This window comes from Myotis lucifugus, unplaced genomic scaffold (assembly GCF_000147115.1).
Source record: "Myotis lucifugus unplaced genomic scaffold, Myoluc2.0 scaffold_397, whole genome shotgun sequence".
NCBI lineage: Eukaryota > Metazoa > Chordata > Mammalia > Chiroptera > Vespertilionidae > Myotis > Myotis lucifugus.
Window position 1 is genome coordinate 338,094 of NW_005871445.1, and position 11,335 is coordinate 349,428.

Consider the following 11,335-nt stretch of genomic DNA (forward strand, 5'->3'; position numbering starts at 1 on the left):
CCCAAAGTGTGTTTGCTTAGTCTCTATCATTCCCCTTTACACCTGAGTGTCCTCAGCCGTGCAGGTCTCATAGGAAATGCCACTTTTACCACCTTTTCTAAACCCAGGTAGTGAGCAGGCCTGTTAGTAAGTGTGTTTCAAACACGTAGGTCCTTCTCTAGAGCACAGTGGTTCCTAACTCTGCTTTTGACTACTTGCAATAATCTGATGTGCAGCAAATGTGTTCTGAAATGTTTAGAACTGTCTTCCTGATTATAACAACACACTCACTGCAGTACTCTTGGAAAACACAGAAAATAGCGTGTGTTACTTGTTTACTTAAAAAAAAGAAAAATAATCTGTAATCCTATCAACTTGAAATGCTTAATGAACATTTTAGTTATTTCCTACTAGCTTTTTCTCTGCATGTTTACAGTTAAAATCATGATATATATATATATATATATATATATATATATATATATATATAAAATTTTAATTATGCTTTTTTTCAGTCACCAAACTCATTTCCCCAGGTTAATAAAAATGCCTCCTAGGATTTAAAATGCAACCATAATAGTCCAATAGCCATTTAGATTATTTCCCATGTTTCGGTGGAATGAAAAATTGGAAACAAATACATAAAGTAATAGAGCAGTGGTAAGTCATTTAGGTTACATTTGTACAATGGAATACTATGTACTCATTAGGAATAATGATATAGGAACTATATATATGCATTCATTCACTCACTCAGTAACATTTGTTGCGTAGCCACTGTTGGCCAGTCATTAAGCACCAGGCGTGACCAAGGGCAGGTACCACATGGCCCCAGTGGGAAGCGGGAGGAGACCTTGAAGATCTGCAGCAGAGGTGAGGAGATGAGTCCTGGCTAAGAGAGGGCAGAGTGGTCTCATACATGGAAAGTTTGAAGAAAGAGTGTAACCAATATCTCCCTGAAGTCTGGGAAAGTGAATTTAGAGATGTTTTAGCATTTCTGGACAGTATTAAGGGCTAATTTGAGGTTCATGACCATGAATTTAATGTGAAACCAGGCAGCTCAATTGTGTTTTGTGTATGTGTGTTTTCAAACAATGTTCGCCTATCCAGGTACAGGCCAGGAAGAAAAGAAGAGTTGGTTTCAACTAGTTTAGGGTTAGGGTTTCCCCAGGTGAGTACAACAGAGGGAGAAACTGCTCAAAATATATGGCTAAGAGCCGGGGGGGGGGGGGGGGGGGCACGTTACAACTATTTTTTAAAAGTATACAAAAACAGGAAAAATTAGAGAAAGTTATACCAAAATGTTATTTTTGTGCAGTAAGATTATGATTAATCTGTAATTGCTAATTTGTCTTCCTATGTTCTCCCCAGCTTTCTGCATTGAGTATATATTATTTTTTGCAATAGGAAAAATGGTCTAAAAATAATGTAAGTGATTCTGTTAGGAGAGCTTTCTGGGTATGGAATGAACAAGCAGAATACAAATATTCTGGGCTCGATAAATTCTTCTGAATTATTTTGCAAAAGCACAATTTACACCCTCAGCAGTACGTTACACACTCACCAGTACTTTCCAAATTAACATACTAATAAAATAACTTGAGGTGTGCTTATTTTTAATCTTTGCTAAAGTGTCAGCAGAAAATGGTATATTTCACTGTTTTTATTTGACTTTATTTTATTACTGAGGATTAATACTTTTTTCTTTGCTCCACAAAATTAATTTTCATTCACTGGCTTTAAATTCAAGTCACTTTTTGATAAGGGAAGATAGAGGTAGAATCAAAAAAATTAAAACAAGTATCACAAGTAGCGAAGACGGACTGACAGCTGCCATGCCCACCCTTCCGACCGGTTCTGAGCTTCTGGGGCATAACTTGTTGTGGGTATTGTCATCAGCCAATTCCAAGCCTGTCCTACATTTTCTGATCCCAGACCAGAAAGGAAACAAGGATTAGAGCCCATCTGAGTATTAAGAGTCAAGTCGCTTGGGCTACTTCCTCACAAATAATCCGCTGCCGATCACAGTCTATCTCCCTGTAAGTTCTCTTGTGTGAAAAGAAAGAATAAAGCCTCTGACTCTGGTCCAGCCAGCTGGTCTCCTTTTTGTGCGCCAAGTCACGTGTTCCTACAGCCAAACATCCCCCCACCACCCACCTGGTCAAAGGAGACGGGACAAAAGAGACCAGGGAGCTGCAACTTCTCCATAAGTACGAGGCCACGGGCCTGGTGGACTCTGCTTCCCTCACTGCCAGAGGGGTAAGGAAGTGGGTTCCTTCAACCACACCCTAGTCAGAGGTTCTCAACCTGTGAGTCGAGACCCCTTTGGCGGTCGAACGACCCTTTCACAGGGGTCGCCTAAGACCATCCTGCATATCAGATATTTACATTATGATTCATAACAGTAGCAACATGACAGTTAGGAAGTAGCAACGAAAATAATTTTATGGTTGGGTCACAACATGAGGAACTGTATTTAAAGGGCCAGAAGGTTGAGAACCACTGCCCTAGATCCTAGCTGACTCCCAAACTCAACAAGTCCTGAGAAAAACAGCAGGTGCTCAGATTATCTGGGACCTCTTCAGGTGCACCCGATATACCAGCTGGAGTCCTAAAGCTCAGACTAGCGACAGTTGCAAATCCTACCCACCTGGTGAAGCCCTGTCCTTAGCCTTGGCAATGACCGCCCTCCGCAGTGACCCGTATCAGGACCCTGAGCCCAGGGCACTCCACAGCACCAGGAAAAGCAGGACTAATATCAGATGAACCGGAAGCTTGAGGGGAATGTGAGCATCACCAAAGTCCTCAAAACCACGGGGATTCAAATATTCTCTGCTCTGTGGCCCCGGAGCTCCACGCCGCCCTGCACAGGTGCCCCAGGAGCCGGGGGCCCCGGCTGGGAGGAGAAGCGCCTCCCTTCGCTGGACTCAACTCACAGCTGCTCTCCTCTTACCGACCCAAAGCACAGAGACTGCAGTTATCCCAGCCCCGATGGCAGTTCCTGGAAAAGGCACCCTCCTGAATAGACCGTGCTGGTGTGAGGGTAACGCTAATTACTCAGGTAGAGGTCCTCCCCACCCTCACGATTAAGAAAGTACGCCAAGGGAAGCACTACAGTTAGACTAGGGCAGTGGTCGGCAAACTCACTAGTCAACAGAGCCAAATATCAACAGTACAACGATTGAAATTTCTTTTGAGAGCCAAATTTTTTAAACTTAATCTATATAGGTAGGTACATTGTAATTAACTTAATTAGGGTACTCCTAAGCTGGCCTTTGCTAAAAAAGTCCTCAATTTGATTGAGGTACGTTCGCTGAGGTCGACCCCTTCCAACTCTCCCATCCACACTTGTCTTGTATACTTGTTTCGTCTATCTCCTTTCCGAAAACCGACTTCTGCGCATGGGCCACGAAGTTTCAATTGCACTGTACGTGCATGCCCGCATGTGGTATTTTGTGGAAGAGCCACACTCAAGGGGCCAAAGAGCCGCATGTGGCTCTCGAGCCATGGGTTTCCGACCACTGGACTAGGGAAAATCCAGCTTCAGGCATTTGCTGGCACATGCCCTGGTTGTGGGCTCAATTCCCCAGTAGGGGGTGTGCAGGAGGCAGCCAATCAATGATTCTCTCTCATCATTGATGTTTCTCTCTCTCTCTCCCTCTTCCTTCCTCTCTGAAACCAATAGAAATATTTTTTTAAAAAATTATAATACTCTAATGACCTGTTGTGAAGACTAATAAGATAAAATACCTAGTACAGGCACATAGGAGGCATTCACAAAAGGCACCGATTACAATATCACTATAAAAATGTTGTTCATACAGACAAGAAAACTATTACATATCACTTCCACCAATCAAAAATTTTCATATAATGTAAAAACCCTATTAAAAGGAAGTAAATACTAAAAATACAGCTTTAAAATAATCACAAAAGCATCTAAAAGCAAACTCTGGGTATTTCACCAAAAACTTTAAAACTTCTCTGACCCACAATACATATGTGAATACACTTTGAAATAACGGTGCCAATTCGCCAATGCACATAAACCGTACATGTAAATACAAAATTGAACGGGAGGATCCTTACCCCTGTGGAGCAGACAGTGACCTCCGTTTATTTAGGAACAGATGTATCAATGTGAATCACGCGCAGGGCCCACAGCAGGTAACACATTTCATGGCACAGCATGGGCACACAGGACTATATTTTTAATTCACTCTCACTTAACATTGTTCTGAAATGTCACTACGACAGGCAAACAAAATGAGATAGAATAACGGTAAGAAAGATGCAGACTATCTGCCGTAGGAAATCATGGGAATCAACTGAAAAACTATTAGAAACAGAAAACCATTTAGGGAGGCGGCAGATACGAAATAACTACAAAGAAACCAAGCGGACTTTGATAAGGCAACAGTTTCTAGGAAGACGGCTGCACTGGTTACCAGTGTGTGCCAGGCTGGGACCCTGGAACCCCACCCCCTGTCAATTAATTATGGCCAAAAAGTGTACCCCCAAATGCTCATCAACTGGTGAAGGGATAAATAAATGAAGTATATCCATGTAATGAATTCAGCCATAAAAAGGAATAAAGTACTTACACATGCTACATACGAACGAACCTTTAAAAATGCTAAGCCAAAGAAGCCAACCACAAAGGACCACATGTTGTGTGATTCCTTTTTTTATTATTATTATTTAAGGTATTACAAATAGTAATACATATGTCCCCTTTCCCCCCCATTGACCTCCCCCCCCGGCCTCCCCTACCCCCCCGTATGATTCCATTATTATGAAATGTCCAGAATAGGCAAAGCCATAGCGATAGAGAGTAGATTAGTAGTTGCCTGGGGCCGGGGGAGAGTTGGGGGTGATATCTAAGGAGTACAGAGTTTCTTTGGGGTAATGAAAGTATTCTAAAATTATGATGGGTGCAGAATTCTGTGACTACACTAAAATTGTATACTTTAAATGGATGAATGGTATGGTGTGTGATTCGTATCTCAAGAAAGCTGTTTGGTTTTTTTTTAAAGTCATCAGAGAATTTTAGACGAAACCTTCAAACTCAAAAAACAAATGCAGTTTTGCTTAATATAAAACTGTTCCATCGTGTCTTCATCTGAAGACAGGTATCCTCACCTACTCCTATAAAATATCATTATCTAAAATTGTAATTTCCTATAAACTTCGATCTAAAGTGTGACTTTGTGGAAGTCAGAGAGACCAAAATAGAGACCACAAATTGCCAGCCACAGGGCAAGAACAGGGCCCCACTCCCCCATACTGTTGAATGGCAACTGGTAAAGCTGAGAACGCTCCTATTCAGGGTTACCCTTCGGGGATGGGGAGTGGGAGAGGAAGGAGGAGGCCCATTGTCTGGAATGGTCACAGCTTTAGACTGTGCAGGGATGGGCGATCGATGACTTGATGCCCCTGCCCTTGTAAGCACACCGAGACTGTATAAGACTCAAATGTCCAATGTTGTACACCAGCCTTGGGCTGCTGCCAGGATTTGAGAGGAGTGCACGATGATAAACAGATGCCTGATCTCCGAGAAACCGAATCCTAACCTCGGACTCATAAAGATGCTGGATAGAGTTACTGAAATGACTCCTCATTTTCTATCTAATTTTCCCTATTCTGCTTCCTAAGGTTTAGACCAGCGGTTCTCAACCTGTGGGTCTCGACCCCTTTGGCGGTCGAACGACCCTTTCACAGGGGTTGCCTAAGACCATCCTGCATATCAGATATTTACATGACGATTCATAACAGTAGCAACATGACAGTTAGGAAGTAGCAACGAAAATAATTTTATGGTTGGGTCACAACATGAGGAACTGTATTTAAAGGGCCAGAAGGTTGAGAACCACTGGTTTAGAGGCAAAGGTTAAGGAGCTAGGAAGTCTAAAGCAAAGCCCATGGACCTTGGAACTCTGATCAGAAAGGAAATCTTAAACTGGGGACAAGAGGAGATTAGAAATAGGACTTCCCAGCTGCACTTTAGATGCGACAGTGCCAAAGCAGCTATTTTCTTCTTCAGAGGCTGCCTACAACACGATGTTCCATGGGTAAAGGGAGCTGTGAAGTTACCAAAAATACGCAAATGGAAACATCAATCAAAAAAGAAAACCAAAACATCTATATCTTCTTAAAATCAATAGCTTATGGTAGTAAATACTATTGAGTTATATTAATATTTTGAAACAAAGAGACCAAACAAAACCAAAAAATGCTAAAATGGCAATTAGTGTTCCAGGACAGAAAGCACTATTATTGCAAATAAGCCTTTTTTTTAAAGGCCTCACTAATGAGGCCCATTTTCATACCAGATAGGCAGGCGTTTGGGAAGCTTTGCATTTACTAAAGGAACAAGCACATGGCCCTACACGTTAGAGCTCAGCTGCGAATGGCCCATTTGGTTGTCAGCCTGTATCTGTTCCTCTGCAGAAAGCTCGGCCCCCTAAGCGCACTCTGTGATGACCACAGTAATTCCGCCTTGAACTGTAGGGACCAAGAATCAGTATCTATCATGATCTTGGCAGGAACCCAAGCTGTGGCCAGCATCTTAAATTGGCAGATGTGGCACTTAATGGCTCCAAATCACATTTCTTGAGTTAAGTGTGAGTTTCCCTAAGGACTAAAGGGTTAGGAAAACTACACTTTGAAAAACGGGGGAAAGAATGGAATGTTTCATGCAATCCCCAAAACCCAGAACAGACAGGGGACTTAGGATCATCTAGTCCAGTGGTTCTCTACAGGGAGTGACCTTACCCCGCCCACAAGGGCACACTGGGCCATGTCTGGAGACGTTTTTGATTGTCACAATTGGAGGGTGCTATGGGCATGTTCTGGGGAGGGGCCAGGGATGCTGCTACACATCTCACAGTGCACAGGCTCAAAATGTCCATCGTGCCGAGGCTGGGAAGCCCTGCCCTCATCAACTTTATAAAGCAAGTGAATCTGAGCGAGATCAAGTGCCTTGTCCATGACCGTGCTGGTAGGAACCCTCTTATGTTGAAATCCAAGGTTCTGACCAGCCCAATCTGTTCTGCTCTAAGAGTTAACCTGCTTCAGGTCTGAGATATTACGAAAGGTTTAGTCTCACAAAGCATGACAAGACCACAGGCTCAAGCCCCACCTGGAACCTTCAGTACAGCCAGTCTAGAGGTGTCTCACTGACATGACACCCCAGGGGAGCTTCCACAAGCCCCCACCCACATACCCCGACACACACAAAGGTGTGGTTTCAGGAGGGCCGCTTCCTTTCCCCAAACCCATGTAACTGGTTACAACGAGATGCCAGGAAAATGAAACATCCGGTTGGGTTTGTCAGGATAACGCACCGGGAAGAAGGCAGAGCCCTGAGGAGAAACACCAGAAAATCCAAAAGAAATAGCTGAGTTTGCAGGAACTTTCACTGGATATGCAGACCGGGTGGTTTCCTCGTCAGCCTCCCATACTCTAAAGAATATATTCTGCTTCGCATGTTTTAAAATTGTTGTGTTACTTCTGCCATGCTATCACTTTTTGTTTTCTATTTCGTTGGCCTGGCTGGCCCATTTTCCACTTCATTCTGATTTTTCACATTACCTGACCTGTGAGCTCTCAGACTGTCATGTTTATGTTTGAGAGTGATTTAAAAAACAAATTCTTTACCTGAGCCTCTATGCCATGTTTCTGTTGTTTTTCCTTATCAAACTTTTACAAAATGCCGCGTAGATTTTTTTTTTCTTTTCTGCTCAAATCACCTAGACCAGAGGCAATTCTCTCTGGTCATTCTTTGTAGGACAATGTGTAGATGGGCCTTCTTTGTCCCTCCCCCACTTACCTAGGCATCATGTGAATACTGCCCTCTGAATGTGTGCTGGGACAATGGTTTTGCTCTGCCTTCTGCTAGGGGATGGGTGGGTGGTGGAGATCTGACTGGGGAAGCCTCTCTCCAAATGATATAACTTAGTGAAGAGTTCTGTGCCCAGGACCACTCCACTGGGGATGGATATGCCTTTAGGCTTCACTCGATTCCCTGCTTCCCAGTGGGCTAGTGAGCCCGTTCAGAATGAAGTTCCCAGACTCGGGGTGTCCCAAGTATTTTTCAAGCTGCCTCTGTTTACTTGGACTTTTGCTTGCTGCCCAGACAATTGGCCCTAGAGCTCCAGCAGCCTGTTTCCACTCTCCTGTCAGCGGGAAGGGAACACTGTGGCCAAAAGAACCAGTCACTTTGCTGTTAAGGAACCAGGGTGTGGTGGTCCCCGCCTCTGGCTGGCAGCCACTCCCCGCCTTCCTTCCGGGAACACAGTTCTTATCAATGGTAAAGCCTTATTTTAAAATTCCAAGTCTGTGGTCTTCTTTCCTGTAACCATGTGTGGTAACTGACCTAGCAGGCCCAGGAAAGCAGGATCCAGCTGAAGTGGAGTCCTAAGCCAGGGCCACGAAAACCAGCCAAACGTGCACAGAAAATCCCTCACCAGCTTGGGGAACTGGCAGTGCCAGGTGCCTCTGGGACTTAAAAGAACAGGAGGGGGCACAGGCATGTTGATAGAAAGGTACTTGAGAAACAGTCACATCCTAGGGCCACTCTACCACTTCCCCTTCCTGGGTGATCGTCCTTCCAACACAGCAGAGCACCAACCCTTCCTCTCGAGTGCAGAGGGTCCCTGGCCTGGGGACCGAGGCACAGCTGAGAGCATGAGTCTAATACTGAAAACAGGGCCTACGTGACCATATGTGGGGACTGTGAGAACTACCCTCCGTCCCGGGCCCTCTTCATCCACTCAGCTCCCAGAATTGGGGCAGCTTGACCTTTATCCCCCAGGCAGGAGCCGGAAAGAGACTTCTCTGGGGAATCAAGCCCAAGAAGAAAATCTAAAGATACCGACATTGGAGAGTCCCCACAAACGGCCCACCCAGATCAGAGCCCCCACCAGGTCATCACTCCCAATCAGCCTATGTCTCTCATTCCTAATCACAAGCAGCCAGCCAGGTGTGGGTCACGTTCGAGGAAAGTTCCTACATGGAAAGTAGAGACCAAAGTAAATAAAACCTGGAGGAAACAGACCAGGAAGAAATTTTTCAAGAGAGAGAGAGAGAGACAGACAGACAGACAGAGACATCAAAGAAGACACCGCATCCATGAAACAAGAATAGGGGCTATAAAAAAGAAAACGAAAAAGAGCTATTAGAATGTTTACACAACCTGACAGCAGAAACTTAAAATTAAATAGAAGGGCTGGAAGATAAAGCTGAGGCAAAGAGCCAAAGAGATAAATAACTGAAGAGAAAAGATAAAATTAGAGGACAAGTCCAAGAGGTTTAACATCTGAATAGTAGGAATTGCATAAAGAGAAACTCCGGAGAAACTAGTGAAATTATTGAAGAAGTCAATGGTGCCAGGTGCCGGACGGCAGAGGGCCACTGCATGTCTAACAGACTACGGCCCATGGGACAAATGCAGCCTGCAGACTGGTTTTGTACACTATAAGCTAAGAACGGCTTTTATCCTTTAAAGGGGTCGGACAAAAAAAAAAAAAAGAGAGAGAGAATATATGGCAAAGATCATACCTGGACCACGGAAGCTAAAGTATTTACTACATGGCCCTTTGCAAAAAATAAAAAAGTTCTGACCCTGGTCTAACACAATGGATAAGAACAGGCAAATACCATGGCAAATTGCTATGAAAGTCCAGAAAGCTGGGGATAGATTGAAGGTTTCAGAGGGGAAGGCATGGGCCACATACAAAGGCACTGCAATCGAATGTCTTCCAACTTCTCAAAGGCAACACTGGAAACAAGACGACAGTGGGGCCAAGTCATCACCATCCGCCCCTCAGGCCCTCACCCCGATGTATCAGCACCGCTTGTCTAACTCCCACTAGGAACAGGTCTGCTGATAAGCTTTGTGTCTGCTGCCCCAGCCCAGCTCCTGGCGTGCAGGAGGGGCTGCATGAATACTGTTCAAACGAAGGAAAGCTTGGTCCCAGAACCCTCCCAGGCATGCTCAAATGGAAACGAGCCGTGATACACGAGCCTGGGTCTCTGTCATCTCAGAAGTCCTCCCGACAAGGAGTGACTGCTGGGGACGCTGACTCAAACCCGTATCTTCACAGCCAGGCTCCACTGATTTTTTAAAAATTTGTTTTCCTCTACTTTTCTCCACCTCTATTTCCACCCTCAAGAATAAAATAGGCTTTCCTAGTGTGATAAATACTTAATATCTCATTCACTTCCTACAAGGTCAGCTCTTAGACCAAATAATTAGTTAGTTGACATTTAAAGCAAAATGTCAGTGGCATACAAAAAACAGAAAGGACGACTGGAAATCTGCCTGTGAGAGCTTACAATCTCAGCTATCAGCAGTTATTCTTGCTTCGGAGCCCCAGAGGCGTATATTAAGATCAGATCAGTGTGCATCAGAATAAATTACTTTGTTTTAACCAATGCAAACCTTCCCAAAGGGCATCAGAGTAGCCAATAACTGGCTGTTGTCTAGCAATTATTAGATTATGTGTCTATCAAAAAAGTAACTCATGCCCTGGCTGGTTTGGCTCAGAGGATAGAGTGTCAGCTTGCGGACTGAAGGGTCCCAGGTTCGATTCCAGTCAAGGGCACATGCCTGGGTTGTGGGCTTGATCCCCAGTGGGGGACGTGCAGGAGGCAGCCAATCAATGATCCTCTCTCATCATTGATGTTTCTATCTCTCTCTCCCTCTCCCTTCCTCTCTGAAATCAATAAAGATATATTTAAAAAAAAAAGTAACTCATTTCCTTGATTCTTCTAATGATTTATTCAGTAACTTTGAGCAGGTATACTAATCTCTGTAATTATATCTGTAAAATAATAATAACCCCTTATAGTGACTCTTGTTTCCCAAGCAATGTTTTTGCATATTATTTTATGTGAGTCTTTAAAGAATTCTGCGATACTGGGATTAGACTCCTCAATTTAAAAAGAGGTTAAATAATACATCCAGCCCTAGCCGGTTTGGATAGAGCGTCGGCCTGTGGACTGAAGGGTCCCAGGTTCAATTACGGCCAAGAGCACATGCCTGGACTGCGGGCTCCATCCCCAGTGGGGGGCGTGCAGGAGGCAGCCAATCAATGATTCTCTCTCATCATTGATGTTTCTATTTCTCTCTCCCTCTTCCTTCCTCTCTGAAATCAATAAAAATGTATTTTAAAAAATAATACATCCAGGTCACCCAGCCACTAAAACTGGGACTGTTAGCTGGAATCTGACTTCTAGTCTAGAACTTTTCCCAATACCCAACACTGCTTCTTGCTAATTTAAGAAAAAAAATTTTTTAAATGAGCATGGGGGGGGGGGGTATGTAAGTAAAACTCATACTTGCTGAAATTAA

The 11,335-nt window shown here is 44.0% G+C and overlaps 1 protein-coding gene across 1 annotated transcript in view; it reads right to left on the reverse strand.

The window, feature by feature from the left end:
- STXBP1 (syntaxin binding protein 1) overlaps positions 1 to 744 on the reverse strand; it is a 29,221-nt gene extending 28,477 nt beyond the window's left edge. Inside the window, exon 1 of the mRNA XM_006102095.3 lies at positions 733 to 744. Coding sequence (XP_006102157.2) covers positions 733 to 742 — 10 coding nt within the window. The 5' untranslated portion in view covers positions 743 to 744. The remainder of the gene's footprint in view (positions 1 to 732) is intronic.
- Positions 745 to 11,335: the final 10,591 nt, after the last annotated feature.